Raw genomic sequence first — 19809 nt, forward strand, 5'->3', positions numbered from 1 at the left:
CAGATTTCAATTAAAAAAATAAGTAATTTGGCATTTACAGATAAGACATAATTCTAAATAATTTGGCTATTAATGTTAAACAAATAGTAATTTCAAACCTTTGAGATTGTGACAAGGACAAATACACCTGAGTTCAAATCATGACTTTGCCAATTACTAGTTCTGTCCTTGGACAGATCGTATAATCTCTTTTAGCTCTAGTTTTCTTACTACTGAAATCTAAAAATAGAGATTTTTGGTTTTTAGAGCTGTTTTCACAGCAAGCAAGTAATGTGAACATTACTGATAGAATACTTTCAAGAAATAAAGTTAGTCACAATACAAACTAGGATTTCCATAGGTTAGCACATGAAAAGTGTTTTGTTTCTAGAAAACAATGTAGATTATTAGCCCCAAAAATTATAGTATAAACAAGAATCTTCACTGATATAATACCTCTTTCCATTAGATTTTCTTTTTGGAGTTAGCAAGATTACTAGTGGAGTACTCATTGAAAGCTATTGCTCCTGCTCCACATAGTTTTATCAGTCTTGACTGTGGCTGCTTTTCCAGGAACAATTTTTGTTCTGCATCACCTTTTATTAACCTATTTGCATATAAATTTAAGATAAATAAACGGTTTTGCCAAATGTAGTTGCACCTGAAGGTTAGCTACTTATTTTCAGTGAGTCTGGCCTGCAGATTTCTTTGACCAGACACATAAAAATAAAATAATAAACCCTCTGTATTGAAGTCGAAGTATTGTCAATTTTATAAAAATACTCAGACTTTGTTTTTTCTTTGCAGCTGCCTCTCAAAAAAGAAGCCATCATTCTTTCTAACAGTCTAAGTATAAGTGAGTGTCCCAGAATTGAATTTTTACAGCAAAAGCACAAAGATGAGAAGAAAAACTCTCTTAAGCATGAGCTCTTCAGACATGGTAAATACAAATATGCCATGTTTCTGAACTTTTAAGTTCTGTCTTCAAATTCATTAATTATTTTCATATCATTTCTGATACTTGGTTTTATCAACCAAGGAGATGTTCTTCAAACCATTTTATTTCATATTTACCAATGTAGTAATACATGACTTTCTCATCATTAATTTAGCCACACTTTGAACAGATACTTACTGAGTGATTATTATGTCAGCATTAAGAGGAACATTTGTTACTCAGATATTTAATTCAACTTTTCAGGGACATTTTTCACAGTCTGCTTTTGTTCATTATGTTGTGTCACATATATATATATGTGTCACAGCATATATATATATGCTGAACTAAACTATGTGTGTGTATGTTGTATATATATATATACACACATATATATGTGTGTGTGTATATATATATATATATACTACCTACACACACACCAAATTCACAGGAAATAGAAAAGAATTTGGCCCATATATGTGATAATTATATAATAATTATATAAAGTACTCCGGAAGATAGGCCTTGTTTGTCCTGAATCATCATAATTTAAGATGATAAGAAAACCTGGGTTTAAGTTAAAATTAGCTAAAGACAAATTGGAAAGTGTATGGATTGCTTTATAACTTGTCTTATATAAGATAATTTTTTGATAATTCATTCATAGTTACCAGTACTTCATTTGCAGCTTGAATATGTAGAAATATAAGTACACAAACCAATTTATAGGACACTTCTGGGAGAGACTCCCTGGTACCCATGGACTGGGGAAAAAGACTATAGCTCATCATGTCCTTCTTGCCTCACCCTCTTCCACTATACATTCTTTAGTTCCACAAGTATTTTTTGAATGCTTATGTGTGTTAGGCACTGGAAGGGGTACAGTCTATGCAAACTAGACAGTTTCATCTTTATGGTGCTTATAAATATTAATAATCACATAAATAAATATAAAATCATAGTTATCATATAGGAGCTATAAACATGAAGTATTAATGCGTAGTACCAAAGAATGTATAATATGGAGAATAGATCAGGTCAGGGAGTAAGGAACACCTATTCTTTAGTCTCAACCATCCGACCTACCAAAGCAGGGTCTCCAACCCCTGCCCACAGACTGGTTGCAGTTTGTGGCCTGTTAGGAACCTGGCCACACAGCAGGAGGTGAGCAGGGGGCAAGTGAGCAAAGCTTCATCTGTATTTGCAGCCACTCCCCATCATTTGCATTACCGCATGAGCTCCGCCTCCTGTCACATCAGTGGCAGCATTCGATTCTTATAGGGGCGCAAACCCTATTGTGAACCGCACATGCGAGGGATCTGGGTTGTGCGCTCCTTATGAGAACCTAATGCCTGATGATATGTCACTTGTCTCCCAACACCCCCAGATGGGACCATCTAGATGCAGGAAAACACGCTTAGGGCTCCCACTGATTCTACATTATGGTGAGTTATATAATAATTTCATTGTATGTTATAATGTAATAATAATAGAAATAAAGTACACAATAAATATAATACACTTGAATCATCCTGAAACCATCCTCCCATCCCCAGTCTGGGGGAAAATTGTCTTCCATGAAACCAGTCCCTGGTGCCAAAAAGGTTGGAGACTACTGTACTAAAGATTGGGTAGTCAGAAATTGGGTTAACTTAATTCTATAAGAATGACATTCTAGGTTCCAGATTGCTAAGATGAATCATTCTGAACTAAACGATACGTGTTTTGCAGTTTTTTATCCAGTTAATAATAATTATAAAATTAAGCAGGTTATTGAGTCTAGAAAGAACTCCTTAACTCCTTACTTGAAAAAAACCTTTTATTCTTTATCATTCTTCTCCATTTTCATATTAAGAAATGCCTCACAATGTTCTGCTCGATCCTTCTGGAATGTTTTCGAAAACAATTAGGTTCTCCTAATTTACATTTTATATCTCGTACACAGTAAAAACAAACAAAATTCATTTGAACATTTTATGTATTATGATTATAAATTACGTTTTTAGTTTCTTGACTTTAGGATTTAATGAATCCCAAGGATCCTTAAGAATCTAAAGGAAAATGAAATGTCTATTCATTAAGTAGACATATATTGAGTGCCTCCTACCATCTAAGCTATGTGCTAGGTGCTACTGAACTTTTACCCAGTTAACAACAACCAAAATTTATTTTTAACTACTTAAAAAACCTTGCCGAATTGATGTGTTCTTTCCTTCTCCCTCTTCTGTAAAGCTTTGCTTGATATAATCACACAACACCTCTTTTATAATTATTTCATGTATTCAACAAATATTTGTTGAGCATCTATTTTGGATTGAGCAATGTGCTATGCGCTGTACAGTAGCAAACAAGAGAGCCAGCATCTCTGCCTTTACAGAACATACAGTTTAGTCTTGGGCCAATAAAGAAGGTTATGTTGGAAAATTATTAAAGTTAATTAGTCTTAAGAATTACTTCTGTTTTTTTATATTTAGGCATCCTCCTCATTACAAAAGTTTTCCTTGGCCAGAGTGTCCAGGCCCATGAAAAAGAATCCATCAGTCAATCCAACTATCCAATGGTTAATTCAGTGTTCATTCCTCGGAAATATTTACTAAGTATGTCTGTCATAAAGATTAATGTGGTTTTATCTCTCTGAATGAAAAATGTTTGTGTTTAATACGGATACTCACAATTTTATTTCTACTTAACAAAGTGTGTAGAATTTTCTACAAAAATCTGTTACTAGCCACTAATAATTTTTATATTCCCTACCTCAAAGACATTTATATATGGGTGTGGGTAGATAATCTGGCAAATTTTAATGTAATTATGTATTTGTGTGTGTGTGTGTGTGTGTTCATTTGCAAAGAATTAAAAAACCACCCAACTTTTAACAAGAGTTTTAGAGAAATACGTTTGTCAAAATTGCATGGCCACACATTGAATAGAAAAGTGAAAAAGAATGAAAAGGAAAAGGATATGAATAAAATTAAGCACTACTAGTCTATGTAGTGAAAGGATTTATATAATTAAAAAGTATTTATATAATTAAAAAGCTGGAGTGGAAAGGATGAGAGAAAAAATCCTCAATAATATAACTGTTGCAACTTACTGAGTTTGTTATTTATTAAAAAATGAAAGAAAAAATCTTCAATAATATAACTGTTGCAACTTATCAAGTTTGTTATTTATTAAACTATGTAAGAATGAAAAAGTATGTTTCAATTTGAGGAAATGTGTTTGCTTTGCTTGTTTTTGTTTTTACTCTAGATTCTGTCATGGGACAAAGAAACTGTGATTGCAGTGTTCGGCAGTGCAAGTGGTTTGTCTTTGATCATGACCTTGTTTTGCCGGAATATGTTGTTGAATTTGAGTATATTACAATGGTATGAATTGTTACATATTCTTTTTTTTCTTTTTTTTTTTTATTATACTTTAAGTTTTAGGGTACATGTGCACATTGTGCAGGTTAGTTACATATGTATACATGTGCCATGCTGGTGCGCTGCACCCACTAACTCGTCATCTAGCATTAGGTATATCTCCCAATGCTATCCCTCCCCCCTCCCCCCTCCCCACCACAGTCCCCAGAGTATGATATTCCCCTTCCTGTGTCCATGTGATCTCATTGTTCAATTCCCACCTATGAGTGAGAATATGCGGTGTTTGGTTTTTTGTTCTTGCGATAGTTTACTGAGAATGATGGTTTCCAATTTCATCCATGTCCCTACAAAGGATATGAACTCATCATTTTTTATGGCTGCATAGTATTCCATGGTGTATATGTGCCACATTTTCTTAATCCAGTCTATCATTGTTGGACATTTGGGTTGGTTCCAAGTCTTTGCTATTGTGAATAATGCCGCAATAAACATACGTGTGCATGTGTCTTTATAGCAGCATGATTTATAGTCATTTGGGTATATACCCAGTAATGGGATGGCTGGGTCAAATGGTATTTCTAGTTCTAGATCCCTGAGGAATCGCCACACTGACTTCCACAATGGTTGAACTAGTTTACAGTCCCACCAACAGTGTAAAAGTGTTCCTATTTCTCCACATCCTCTCCAGCACCTGTTGTTTCCTGACTTTTGAATGATTGCCATTCTAACTGGTGTGAGATGATATCTCATAGTGGTTTTGATTTGCATTTCTCTGATGGCCAGTGATGATGAGCATTTTTTCATGTGTTTTTTGGCTGCATAAATGTCTTCTTTTGAGAAGTGCCTGTTCATGCCCTTCGCCCACTTTTTGATGGGGTTGTTTGTTTTTTTCTTGTAAATTTGTTTGAGTTCACTGTAGATTCTGGATATTAGCCCTTTGTCAGATGAGTAGGTTGCGAAAATTTTCTCCCATGTTGTAGGTTGCCTATTCACTCTGATGGTAGTTTCTTTTGCTGTGCAGAAGCTCTTTAGTTTAATTAGATCCCATTTGTCAATTTTGGCTTTTGTTGCCATTGCTTTTGGTGTTTTGGACATGAAGTCCTTGCCCACGCCTATGTCCTGAATGGTAATGCCTAGGTTTTCTTCTAGGGTTTTTATGGTTTTAGGTCTAATGTTTAAATCTTTAATCCATCTTGAATTGATTTTTGTATAAGGTGTAAGGAAGGGATCCAGTTTCAGCTTTCTACATATGGCTAGCCAGTTTTCCCAGCACCATTTATTAAATAGGGAATCCTTTCCCCATTGCTTGTTTTTCTCAGGTTTGTCAAAGATCAGATAGTTGTAGGTAAGCGGCGTTATTTCTGAGGGCTCTGTTCTGTTCCATTGATCTATATTTCTGTTTTGGTACCAGTACCATGCTGTTTTGGTTACTGTAGCCTTGTAGTATAGTTTGAAGTCAGGTAGTGTGATGCCTCCAGCTTTGTTCTTTTGGCTTAGGATTGACTTGGCGATGCGGGCTCTCTTTTGGTTCCATATGAACTTTAAAGTAGTTTTTTCCAATTCTGTGAAGAAAGTCATTGGTAGCTTGATGGGGATGGCATTAAATCTGTAAATTACCTTGGGCAGTATGGCCATTTTCACGATATTGATTCTTCCTACCCATGAGCAAGGAATGTCCTTCCATTTGTTTGTATCCTCTTTTATTTCCTTGAGCAGTGGTTTGTAGTTCTCCTTGAAGAGGTGCTTCACATCCCTTGTAAGTTGGATTCCTAGGTATTTTATTCTCTTTGAAGCGATTGTGAATGGGAGTTCACTCATGATTTGGCTCTCTGTTTGTCTGTTGTTGGTGTATAAGAATGCTTGTGATTTTTGTACATTGATTTTGTATCCTGAGACTTTGCTGAAGTTGCTTATCAGCTTAAGGAGATTTTGGGCTGAGACGATGGGGTTTTCTAGATAAACAATCATGTCGTCTGCAAACAGGGACAATTTGACTTCCTCTTTTCCTAATTGAATACCCTTTATTTCCTTCTCCTGCCTGATTGCCCTGGCCAGAACTTCCAACACTATGTTGAATAGGAGCGGTGAGAGAGGGCATCCCTGTCTTGTGCCAGTTTTCAAAGGGAATGCTTCCAGTTTTTGCCCATTCAGTATGATATTGGCTGTGGGTTTGTCATAGATAGCTCTTATTATTTTGAAATATGTCCCATCAATACCTAATTTATTGAGAGTTTTTAGCATGAAGGGTTGTTGAATTTTGTCAAAGGCTTTTTCTGCATCTATTGAGATAATCATGTGGTTTTTGTCTTTGGCTCTGTTTATATGCTGGATTACATTTATTGATTTGCGTATGTTGAACCAGCCTTGCATCCCAGGGATGAAGCCCACTTGATCATGGTGCATAAGCTTTTTGATGTGCTGCTGGATTCGGTTTGCCAGTATTTTATTGAGGATTTTTGCATCAATGTTCATCAAGGATATTGGTCTAAAATTCTCTTTTTTGGTTGTGTCTCTGCCAGGCTTTGGTATCAGAATGATGCTGGCCTCATAAAATGAGTTAGGGAGGATTCCCTCTTTTTCTATTGATTGGAATAGTTTCAGAAGGAATGCTACCAGTTCCTCCTTGTACCTCTGGTAGAATTCGGCTGTGAATCCATCTGGTCCTGGACTCTTTTTGGTTGGTAAACTATTGATTATTGCCACAATTTCAGCTCCTGTTATTGGTCTATTCAGAGATTCAACTTCTTCCTGGTTTAGTCTTGGGAGAGTGTATGTGTCGAGGAATGTATCCATTTCTTCTAGATTTTGTAGTTTATTTGCGTAGAGGTGTTTGTAGTATTCTCTGATGGTAGTTTGTATTTCTGTGGGATCGGTGGTGATATCCCCTTTATCATTTTTTATTGCGTCTATTTGATTCTTCTCTCTTTTTTTCTTTATTAGTCTTGCTAGCGGTCTATCAATTTTGTTGATCCTTTCAAAAAACCAGCTCCTGGATTCATTAATTTTTTGAAGGGTTTTTTGTGTCTCTATTTCCTTCAGTTCTGCTCTGATTTTAGTTATTTCTTGCCTTCTGCTAGCTTTTGAATGTGTTTGCTCTTGCTTTTCTAGTTCTTTTAATTGTGATGTTAGGGTGTCAATTTTGGATCTTTCCTGCTTTCTCTTGTGGGCATTTAGTGCTATAAATTTCCCTCTGCACACTGCTTTGAATGCGTCCCAGAGATTCTGGTATGTTGTGTCTTTGTTCTCGTTGGTTTCAAAGAACATCTTTATTTCTGCCTTCATTTCGTTATGTACCCAGCAGTCATTCAGGAGCAGGTTGTTCAGTTTCCATGTAGTTGAGCGGCTTTGAGTGAGATTCTTAATCCTGAGTTCTAGTTTGATTGCACTGTGGTCTGAGAGATAGTTTGTTATAATTTCTGTTCTTTTACATTTGCTGAGGAGAGCTTTACTTCCAAGTATGTGGTCAATTTTGGAATTGTTACATATTCTTAAAGACTAATTCTAATTCCTTAAATGGGAACAAAGTAGTAATTTGAAGTCGAATAATGCTATGTCAAGTTTATATTATGTGCATGTGTGTATAATTGTTATTTTGTGAATAACTTAATTTTCAAAACAAGTCAACTAATATGTTTTAGGCAAATAATCAAATGATTAATATATGGCTGTACTCCCACTGGAAAAGATTCAGTCTACTTTGAAGATTCAAAATATATTGAAACTACATTGAAGAATAAACATGAAAATGTGCCCTCACTTTAACCTCACTGCCATTCTCTTTCACCAGGGAATCCACTGTTAACAATTTTATGGGTTTGCTTTCAATCCTTTTTCTACGCATTTACATATATAACAGATACCATTTGACATAGTAGAAACAAGGTCTAAGTATTCTGTGATTTTTTTGCCTTTAACAATATGTTTTGAACATATTTCACTTTAGTACATATAGATGGGTATTTCATTATTTTGGTGGCTGCATATTATTCAGTAATACTAATTTATTCAACTATTCTCCTGTTGATATACTGTGTCCATATTTATTATTTAAAATAATATTTCAGTGAACATCATTGTAGATGTATCTTATACAAATATGGAAGTTTCTCTACAGGATAGATTTGTAGAAAACTTGGGAGTCAAAGGATATATGCATCTTAAATTTTGTTAGATTTTGCCAAATTCTCTCCACAAAGACTTGACTGTTTTACAAATTTCCAAGTGTGTGTGACAGTGCATGTCTCATTACATTTGCCAACACAAGATGTTATCAGTCTCTTTTGGCCACTATGGTGGGCAAAAAACAATATATTTTATTCTTTCATATGCTTAAAATTATTTAGAGTTGTATGAACCAACTGTTATATCTTTTGACCATTTTCTATTAAACTCTGTCTTTCTTGTATTAATTGGGAAAATCCTTACATACATTCTGGATTTTAGTACTTTATCTTAGCCCAGGCATGGTGGCTCATGCCTGTAATCCCAGGAGTTCAAGGTGAGAGGATTGCTTGAGCCCAGGAGTTTGAGACCAGCCTGGGCAACATAGTGAGATCTTGTCTCTACAAAAAATTTTAAAAATTAAAAAAATTAAAAATCATTTATCTTATATATGTTGCAAATATTTTCTGTCACTTGCCTTTTAATTTTAATTGTAAGAAAAACTCGGCCAGGCGCGGTGGCTCACGCCTGTAATCCCAGCACTTTGGGAGGCCAAGGCGGGCGGATCATGAGGTCAGGGGATCGAGACCATCCTGGCTAACCATCCCCGTCTCTACTAAAAATACAAAAGATTAGCCGGCCGTGGTGGCGGGCGCCTGTAGTCCCAGCTACTCGGGAGGCTGAGGCAAGAGAATGGCGTGAACCCGGGACGCAGAGCTTGCAGTGAGTAGAGATCACGCCACGGCATTCCAGCCTGGGCGACAGAGCGAGACTCCGTCTCAAAAAAAAAAAAAAGAAAAGAAAAGAAAAGAAAAACTCATCATTTTGTTCATGTCCTTTGTAGGGACATGGATGAAATTGGAAATCATCATTCTCAGTAAACTATCGCAAGGACAAAAAACCAAACACCGCATGTTCTCACTCATAGGTGGGAATTGAACAATGAGAACACATGGACACAGGAAGGGGAACATCACACTCTGGGGACTGTTGTGGGGTGGGGGGAGGGGGAAGGGATAGCATTAGGAGATATACCTAATGCTAAATGACGAGTTAATGGGTGCAGCACACCAGCATGGCACATGTATACATATGTAACTAACCTGCACATTGTGCACATGTACCCTAATACTTAAAGTATAATAATAATAAAATTAAAAAAAAGAAAAACTCATCATTTTAATTTGTAATTCACAAGTTAATTTTTAAGAGGTCAGCTCTCTCAATCTTATCCTGTATGGATTCTGAATTTTATGTCTTATGTCAAAAAGCCTGTAATAAATATTCTTTATTTTCTTACAATACTTATATAACTTGTTTTAAAGCCTTTAGCTTTTTTAATCCATCTAGAAATTGTTTTATGGTGTGTGAGGTAGAAAGGTGGTCAATTTTTTTAAATGAATAAATACTTACTTAGGCATTATCTTTTCTGCTCTATTTCAAAATACAACCTTTATTGTTAAAATTATTTGCATATATGAGGAATCTGTCTATATGAATCTATTCTGTTCCATTGAACTCTTTCATCTAATTTTGGATCACTATCATATTTGTTTTGGTTATTACAAACTTCATATATCTTGATGTGTGATAGGGCAAATCCCCTTCCTCTGTCCCCACTCATCTTTTAAACTTTTTTTTGACTATTCTTAAACAGTATCTTTTTCCAAATAAAATTTAGAATAGCTTGTCAAGCTCTATTTTAAAATCCTATTAAAATATGATTGAAATTATATTGAATTTAAAACTTAATTTGGTGTGAACTGACTACTTTGCTGTATTGAACTTCTTGTTCTAGGAACATGATAATCTGTCTACTCCATTTACTCAGGTCCTCTCTTACAGTTTTCTTTATATAGGTCTCCAACATTTCTTGTTAAGCTTAGTTCTGGACATTTATATTTCATATTGCTATAATGAATGGGATTATATTAGTCAAGTATGCCTTTAGCAAAAGATACAGAAACCCAGACAAACAGTAAACAGATAGAAGTTCATTTAACTCACATAACAACTCAAGAGATGGGCAATACCTGGCAGTTGTGACCATTCAATGATGTCAGCAAAGACCTTGGTTCCATCATCCTCCTGCTTGCTGCTTTATGAGCTCTTTTGATGTGATGATTCAATTCTTTCTTTTCTGGAAAGTTTGCTTCTCCTAGTTTCTTGGTTATTTCTTCTCTTCCATTCTCTATTAGGCCCTCTGGAATACCCCTATTAGTTAAATATTGGGTGTTCCAAATTGATCCTTCATGCCTTTTAATTTTTTCTCTTCTATTTTATACTCTATTTTTAAATTATTTGTTTTGAAATATTTTCTCAATCTTAGCTTCCACATTGCTAATTTGATCTGCTACCATATCCACTTGGTTCTCACGGTATTTACTAAATTTTTATTTTAATAATTGTTTTTATTTTAGCTTTGAACTGTGTGTCCTTTTCTTTTCCATAGCAGCTTATTCTTTTATCATAGATACTTTATTGTCCTAGATTTTTAAAAATTCTCTGATGAAGCATTCTGGTTTTTTCTAGAGCCAGTTCTGTTTGTTTATGTGGCTCTTGCTCATTCATCCACAATTCTTACCATAATTACTGAATTACCTGATAATTAAGGTAACTAATTGCTCTTTTTTCAAGTTTCTCTGGATCTGATTTTAAAAGTGTTTATCTCCTGCATATTTTTTAGCCAGAGGTTACATTTCTGATCCTATTTACCTGTCAGTTCAGTCCTTTCTGATTTATGTGTCACAATTTCTAGGCTTTTGTAGGTACCCTCTTCACTGTTATGAAATATTTTAAAATTATTTTCTGCCAGTTTTAAGAAATGTTCAGTGGGTGGGAATAGATACACCATGCATAGCCTACAATTTTAATCTGCTCTCATAGATGTCCTAATGTGATTCTGATAATCACAGATATGACTGTATAACTAAAAATGTCAACTAATCTTTTCTACATAGCTTGTTTGTTTTTCAAAATGATAAATACAGCAACTGATTTTGCAATGTTTTTAATACATTTTTTAGGTCAAGGCACCCTCTTTATTTTCTGTATTCAACAATGTTATTCTAGAAGAAAGCAAAAAAAACCCAGAAGTATCAGTATTTTCCAAGGATTTGAAATTTGATGATGAAGTTATAAAAATGGAGCCCAGAATCAAGGCCCGACCAAAACTGATTAGTTTGGATGATAAAACAATACTTTCCCTTGCAAAGACTAGCGTTTACAGTCATATTGTGGTGAGTATTGTGAGGAATACAGCTTTGAGACAGGAATCTTGAATTTGGAATCAGAATCTAGCATATGAAGTCAAAAGATACTAAACTGCCTGTCTGATGATGCCAGGTACAATGCTACCTAAAGCGTCCATTTCTCTTTTTCTACATGGATTAAATCAGTGCTCCCTAGTAGTAATATAATGTGAACCACATATGTAATTTTTACTTCTCTAGTAGCTATGTTTTTAAAAGCTTTTTTAAAAAGTAAAATTAATTTTAATAATACATTTTAACTGAAATATCTTAGTTTGTTTTCTATTTCTATAACAAAATACCACAGACTGAGTAATTTATAAAGAGAATACGTTTATTTAGCTCATCGTTCTGGAGGCTGGGACATCCAAGAGCATGGTGCCTGCATCTGGTGAGGGCCTCTTGCAGTGTCATAAAATGGCAGTGGGCATCACATGGCAAGAAGGCAAGAGCAAGAGAGCCAGAGAGAGCTGATTTTATAACAAATTTACTCCCGAGATAATAGACCCACTCCTCTGAAAGTGACATTAATCCATTCATGAAGGCAGAGGGAGTAAGTTTCCAACACATGAACTTTTGGGGGACACATTGAAACTATAGCACCTGCATATCTAAACTATTATCATGTTAACATGGAACCAGTATGAATATTCATTAATAAGGTAATTTCATCCTGACTCTTAATTCTGAAGTATATTTTACACTCTGAGGACATTAAGACTAGTCACATTTCAAGTGCTCAATAGCCATTTGAGGTGGCCTTCCAATTAGCAAGGGATTTTATTCCTGAATAACCAATCAGCTCTCTTTAATAAGATAAAGGCAGATAAGTTTTAAATAAGCTTCTAGAATTAATCAACATAGAATATGGGATCTTTACAAAATTAATCAACGGAAATCAGGTTACTTATTAAAGTGACTTACTTTATGCCGAGACAATTCTACTGTAGGCCTACTTCTATGTCTGACTTTTAGATGTGTTCATTTCAGATCTGCTGCTACCACTCTATCCAAACTACTATAGTTTCTGACCTAGACTATTACCCCAGCCTTCCAACCAGATTCTCTGTACTCTACTATTGCAATATTGCACAACTCCAGAAGGCAAAATTCACATTATATTCTCTTTAGTGTGCCCTCTGGGTGTCATTCATTATATAACTGAATAGAACTCAATACAAGATAAGGGGAGTAGGATGCCTCTAGAGTTATGCAACAGAGGCCCTGTCCTGTGTCTGTAAATGTGCAGCATAATAAGAGCAATCTTCTGGCTGACAGTACTGAGAAATTATTATTTCTGCACTATAATATCTAGATTTACTATTTTAGTAAGAAATTAGTTTACCTGAGTCAAAAGCATCAATTTAGTGGAGGAAATAGATATGTGAACACATGTAGGAAGCTCAGAGTTACTGGGAGAGATTTATAGAAAGAGGTGAGCTTTGAGTGGATTTTGAAGGACATGAGAAATTTAGTTGTTTACATCTTCCAGAGAGAGAAAATATTCTTACTGTAGAAACATGGTTTTGAAAGATCCAGATGTCTTCAGGGAACACTGAAAAATTTAGTATGCCTAGAATATAGTGTTACAATGGTGGAGGGTAAAGATGTAGGTTGGAATTCAAGAAAGACACAGGAAGCCAGGGCTGGAAGAGTATGAGGTTGTAGCCAAATTAGGATGGATTTTGGAAGCCAAAATTTAAAAGTTTATATTCTTCTGTTTAAGGAACAGACTCCCTTTAAAGACCCTAACTTTGACAGCTTGTGCATGGAATTAATTGAAATCAGACTGGTGGTATGGAAATTCAGTAGAAAACTATTGCACTATCCAAAGGAAAAATCCATTCATTTCTTCACTGGATAACCAGAAAACCAGCTGCACCGTTACATCACCACTACCACTGCCTAAGTCTGCTAAGGCACTGATAGTGGTGATATAATGGTGTGGCCTGTTTGAGAAACAGTTCTACAATCAAATGTATAAAGAAAAGAGGGAAAGCAGGTGATCAACAGTATGTTAGATAGTGAAGCTCTTTATCAGACACATAGGGAAGATGAAATCAGTTGTGGACATGTTAAATGTGAGGTTTCTGTAGAATATATCATGGATGATACCCATATGTGACTTGTAAAATCACTAGTCTGCATAAATTGGCCCTTAACAATTTTAGCTAATTTTGACAGCTATTAGAAATTTAATTGTTTCTCCCTTCTAGGAATTTTGTTATGTCCACAATATAAAGCATAAGATGGTGGTGGTGAATGAAGATAGCTGGGAGATAGATACTTGATACTGTAGTCAGTTGCATTAATACATTGTCTTGTGCCCTTGTTTATTTTGCAAGCTATACATAAATACAGTCTTTACTTGATACCACTCATAATGGTATAAAGACAGAAAAACATATAGGCATCAGGATCTCTCCTTTAGTATAAATGTGTAATAATATTTGTTTTTATATAGCCCAGAATGAAATGGACAAGAAAAGTCTGGGCCAAATTCTGATGTAGGTGTTGTCTTAAACAATCTCCCACCTCCTCCTTTGACCTTCTGTCCTCCTACTTCAGCACCCTCAGCTTTTCTTCTTTGGTTCGGTGCCCTCATACATTTTCCTGCCATCTCTCTTGTGTGAGGTACCCTACCTGATACCCCAAATCTTTAGGGTCTCCATTGTTCACTGGTTAGCCTTAGAAACAGATCTACCCTAATAAGTATCTTAACACATGTATTTATTTTCTAAAAAGAATTTCACTCCAATTGCTGACAAACTTAGACCAAGTGAGAAATCATATTAATCAAGAACCAGGTCTACTGATACTATTACAAATTATTTATCTTTTAACATCATAGATTAGATTTTTTTCTTATTGACTGTTTCTTAATGCTATTTAAAATAACTGCTTTCTTATTTTGTAGTATATTGGCTCAAATAATTGTTCTAAAAATTTTACATATCCACACTTCAGTTTGATGTAGAATGTAACCTGTATTATTTTTTAATGTATATTTTATTTTACTTCAGAGTCTGAATCTACATGGAAACAGCTTGAGTAAATTGAGAGATCTCTCCAAGTTAACAGGACTTCGAAAACTAAACATTAGCTTTAATGAATTTACCTGTTTAGATGATGTATACCACTTGGTAAGAATTGTTCCTTTGAATCTAAAAAAGTGAAACTCATAGAAGCAGAAAGTAGAATGGTGGTTATCAGGGCCTAAGGGCTAGGGGAAATGGGGAGATATTGGTCAAAGGGTATAAACTTTCAGTTATAAATTAGACAAGTTCTAGGTATCTGATGCACAGCAAGTGTGGTGATGGATGTGTTAATTTGATTGTGGTAATCATTACACAGTTATATCAAATCATTACATTGTACACCTTGAACATATTCAAATTTATTCTGCCAATTTAATATTTTTTAAAAACTGTGCTGACTCTGGGCACACTGCCCAGGAGTTAGGCCTGCTCTCAAAGGAACAGCTATAAAATAAAAAGAAAAAACTTTGGTGCAGAAAAAAGATCATGAAGTCAGAGGACAAATGATAAATTGGAATAAGCATTTGAAAAAAGAGCTGTCCTTTTGAAAACATTAATGTAAAATAAAATAATTAATGGATAAATTATTTTTGTAATTATGGCTTCATATCTACCATTTAAAAGATTATACAGCCTAAATCAGCCTAAATACATATACTGTATTATGTTACTTTCTCTAAAACAGGTCTTAGGTTGAACTTTTGTTAGCAGACCAAATCCGTACCAGTGGTCATATCTCATTTCTATCTACTTTAAAATGAATATATTAAAATAACTTCTCAAATTTGCTTTTAAAATGTACTTTGGTGTAATTTCCATTTTTTTCTACTCTTGTTTTCCCACTCTTCTTTCTCTCTTTCTCATGAATCCCTATTTCTTTTTCATTTTGTAGTTCACCACTTCACATCTTAAGATGGTCAGTTCCTCCCATCTGTTCATCCAGGTTATTATTTCTTTCTTTCTGTCTTGTCCTTTGACCTGAATATCACATGCATAGATCTTGTTGAATTTGTGTTTGCCTTCTTGTATATCATAGGACAATACAGGAATGCACATGTACACATAGGCATGGATATTGTCTGGCTTTTATTTTGTTATATATCATATAACAAAAATAATTACATATGTGGTTCCAGAACTGCAACCCAGCATCTCCTGTTTACATGGGTTCCAGGTCACTCACTTATCTCTTCAGAATATGTCATCATTTTCAGCTCTTATTCATTCTTTATTCCAGCTCCTTGCTACTATATCAAAGCCTTTACATTATTTCTTCTACCATTGTAATGGGAGCTGTTTCTTTTACTTATTGGCATTAGGTTTAGATTTAGTGTTAAACTCACTTCCTTTTTCTTTTGGTAGGCCCAAGCCCTTTTAAGTAAGTAGAATCCCTGAGAGTCTGGATTCAGTATGCAACTACGGGAAAAAGGTATTTTAAAAGAGGTCTCAGGACTGTATGTAGATTGTTGGTATTTTTATTTTTTTCTATTTATTTGCCAGCACTTCCAAAATTACGACAGTCATTATAATTTTGCTTAGGAACAGATTTAAAGAGTAAACTCATTCAAGACACTTAGATAGAGAGTGAGCTTAGCCAGCTGCCCAGCATTTATTTTGCCATGTGGTGGTGGTGTTCAACTTTAATACAAAAATTATTTTCATTATCATAGCCTCACAGTCTACTTGTTAAATGACTATTACCTTAGTCATTTTACAGATAAGGGAACTGGGTAAGTTTTATGCCAAAGTGGTATTTTCAAATTTTAGGATGAGTAAAGGTGGCTAGCTATAGACCTTTCAAATGTCAAGTCTCTAAAAATGACTCTAAGGATATTAGAGGTGGCCAGAGAGAGGAGAAACTCTACATGGATGTCTATGTGTATTTTTTCATCTTTTTATTATAAAATACAACACAGATACAGAGAATTGCATGCTATATATATGGCTTAGTACATTGTTGTAAGGTGAAAATGCTTGTAATCAGCACCCAGATCAAGAAATAAAATTTTGCCACCTAGGGCAAAAGCCTCTTCTATGTGCCCCATGCCTTCCTCTCTCCACAAGAAATCATTATCCTAACCTCTGTAGTAATCGTCTTCCTGGATTTTTTCCTGATAGTTCTGTCACCCAAATGTACATCCCTAGCACAATAGTTTGGTTTTGCCATTTTTAAAAAATGTAACTGCGTTTTTTTTGTTGCTTTTGGCAACCAGTTACATTATTTGTAACAACTTGTTATCATTACAGAGGAAGTTTATATGCATTGTATAAAAACAGAAAATGTAGGCCAACAACAAAACATTCTCACCACCCAGAGATCAACCTTAACTTCTTTGTACTCTGTCTTTTAAATCTCTTTTAATTGATAGATTTCCCTTCCATTTCTCATAGTTTATCTCTAGAAATACTTGAGCCATTCGACCCAAAGAGTTTCCAGCAGCCTGGGATTTGCTTACTTAAGATACATCGCTATATGCCTCCCATCTTCTATATTTCCTGCAAATTGGCAAGTGGATCCACAGATAGGATCAGACCCAGGTTCCATTTTTCTGGCAAAACTAATGTTTGACAAGACTGTAGGAGACACATGATATCTTATTGTCTCACTTGTGTGATGCCAAAAGCCATTATTACTTAATGCCATTGGGGATTACAAAATGGTGATATTCTTATTCTATCATTATTTCATTTATTATTTGGAATACTTTTACAAAGAGACATTTCTCATTATCTATTATTTTATTTCCCAGTGGTAGCATTCACATAGAAAGTACAGAATAGATGCTTATCCACCAGTTTTCAAGATAATGAATTTGTTCCCTATCATTTCCCAAAGTGAGCAACTCTTGTTTTAATAACAGTATGAATGCAGGGACTTAACAATATTTGATTATATTCAATCCATTGTAATTTTTATCATGGTTGAAGCTCAGATTGTCTCATCTTTAACCAGTGGGAGCTTTTCAAAGTTAACTTCTTTTGCCTTGACCCTAATGGCCTTTGATAGCTTATTTGACATTGGTATAAAAAGATGTTCCATACACATCTTATATATTTTCTGTTGCAGACACAGTATCAGCCATGTCTTCAAGAAACCTTAGTTTCTTTTAGAGAGAAGTGGTCCTTCAGAAACACAATCCAATTGGTCATAATTTCTAGGTATTAGAAATTATGACTGACTGGAAACTGGACTGAACTTGTTGGAAGGGATATGAATATATGTGTGCATGTGTGTTGCATGCGCGCACGCATGCGTGTGTATAAATAACCTTATGAATTTTTTATACTTCCAATTCAGGTTCAAGACCACAAAGCTTTCAACTTCTTCTCTATTACTTACATATATATACTTTTCTCATACCAAGAATCCTGATTCTTAAGGATACAAGATGATAGAATATTTAATAATTACTCATTGTTTTATCTACTGTCGTACACGCAACAGTGTCATAATGACAGTACTTATACTATTATTAATATCATTTACTGCAAAGATTTTCTAAAAATTTTGTGTATGTTCTTCCCATTCTTCCCTATTTTAAAAAATAATTAAAATAATTATACTATAACTATATTGTCACCGCATGTAGCCTTATGCTCTGTACACTCTCCCTTTTAATTCATTGGTAATTGTATATTTACTTCTCATCACCAGTCTTTATTTTGGTATCTTTCTAAACATTTTGATTGTCTGAAATATATCCTATTATAGATCATAGGAATAATATCCCTTCAGTTACTGAATGTTAATAACAGTTTAGCTATGTCCTTTATACTTGAAAGGTGGTTTTGCAAGATATAAAATCTTTGGCTCACAATTTATTTTTTTGGGGCATCTTAAATGATACTTCATTTTCTTCTATCACAAAGTATTGTTGTAGAAAGTCTGATGAGAATGTATGATTTTTTTACCCTTTATAAGTCACAAGCTTTTCTTCCTTCTAGATGGCCAAATAACTTTTTTAGTTTTCTTTAAAGTCTAATAAGTTTACTAGCATTTGTCTTAGTGTTGGTTGTTCTGGGTTTTTTTTTTCAGATTCACAGTATGATCTTCCAATATATAGTTTAAAATCTTTTTTTCTTTCAGGAAAGATGTTTTAAATTTGAATTTTTAAATCAATTTTTCTGTTTCCTTGCTGTTGTCTTCTTCTTCAGGGACTCCCATTATCCATATGTGAAATCTTCTTTATCATCAGTATTTGTCACTTTCTCTTGAATCCTTTTTGTCTCTTCATTCATTTCTTATCTTAAATTTTTTTCACTTTTTCATCTTGTATTTCTCTTAAAAGTGTTATCTATTTTTTATTCACTCTTGGATATGACTAATTTAGTGTTTATTTCTTAAATTATTTTATTATTTCATTTCATTGTTTCTGGGTCCTTTCACTCCACGTTTTAAAACACTTTTTTCGTTTTTGTAATTCAGATTTATATTGTTATTTTATGTCTCATATCATTCTTAACATCTTTTAGTTTGTTTTAAAACGGTAGGTTAATAGTCATGATATACTTCTTGAGCATATTTTTCTGGTGTACTTTTTTGCTACCAGCAATATTAACCTCTGTCTTCCCCCTCTCCACACTCCCACCATAGCTTTGTCTTGAATTTGACCTCAGTACTTTTCTCTGCTCATTTGTAAGTGAAATTAGTTTTTCTTAACTTTTAAAATGAGGTAGGGTTCAGGAAAGTTTTTCTAACTTCACAGATCTTCCTCTTCTGTTGTTTATATGTACTGTTTAAAATTTGTAATGCTTACTCTGAGATTTTTTTGGCTCTACTCCAATCCTCCACTTTAGTCTAGACCTTCCTTTTTTTTTTTTTTTTTTTTTTTTGAGACGGAATTTCACTTTTGTGGCCCAGGCTGGAGTGCAGTGGCGCAATCTTGGCTCACCGCAACATCCACCTCCTGGGTTCAAGTGATTCTCCTGCCTTGGCCTCCCGACTAGATGGGATTACAGGTGCACACCACCACACCCAGCTAACTTTGTATTTTTAGCAGAGATGAGGTTTCTCCATGTTGGTCAGGCTGGTCTTGAACTCCCGACTTCAGGTGATCTGCCCACCTTGACCTCCCAAA

The 19809-nt window shown here is 34.6% G+C and overlaps 1 protein-coding gene across 10 annotated transcripts in view; it reads left to right on the top strand.

The window, feature by feature from the left end:
* LRRC9 (leucine rich repeat containing 9) overlaps positions 1–19809 on the top strand; it is a 145352-nt gene that overhangs the window by 48031 nt on the left and 77512 nt on the right. For all 10 annotated transcript variants that reach the window (XR_010151140.1, XM_016926932.4, XM_054666617.2 and 7 more), the window contains 5 exons: positions 787–919; positions 3391–3513; positions 4169–4284; positions 11469–11681; positions 14717–14836. Coding sequence is in view for 9 of the 10 variants with exons in the window: in XM_016926932.4 (XP_016782421.1) it covers positions 787–919; positions 3391–3513; positions 4169–4284; positions 11469–11681; positions 14717–14836 (705 nt within the window). In the remaining variant the exon portion in view is untranslated. The remainder of the gene's footprint in view (positions 1–786; positions 920–3390; positions 3514–4168; positions 4285–11468; positions 11682–14716; positions 14837–19809) is intronic.

Source organism: Pan troglodytes, chromosome 15 (genome assembly GCF_028858775.2).
Source record: "Pan troglodytes isolate AG18354 chromosome 15, NHGRI_mPanTro3-v2.0_pri, whole genome shotgun sequence".
Taxonomy (NCBI): Eukaryota; Metazoa; Chordata; class Mammalia; order Primates; family Hominidae; genus Pan; species Pan troglodytes.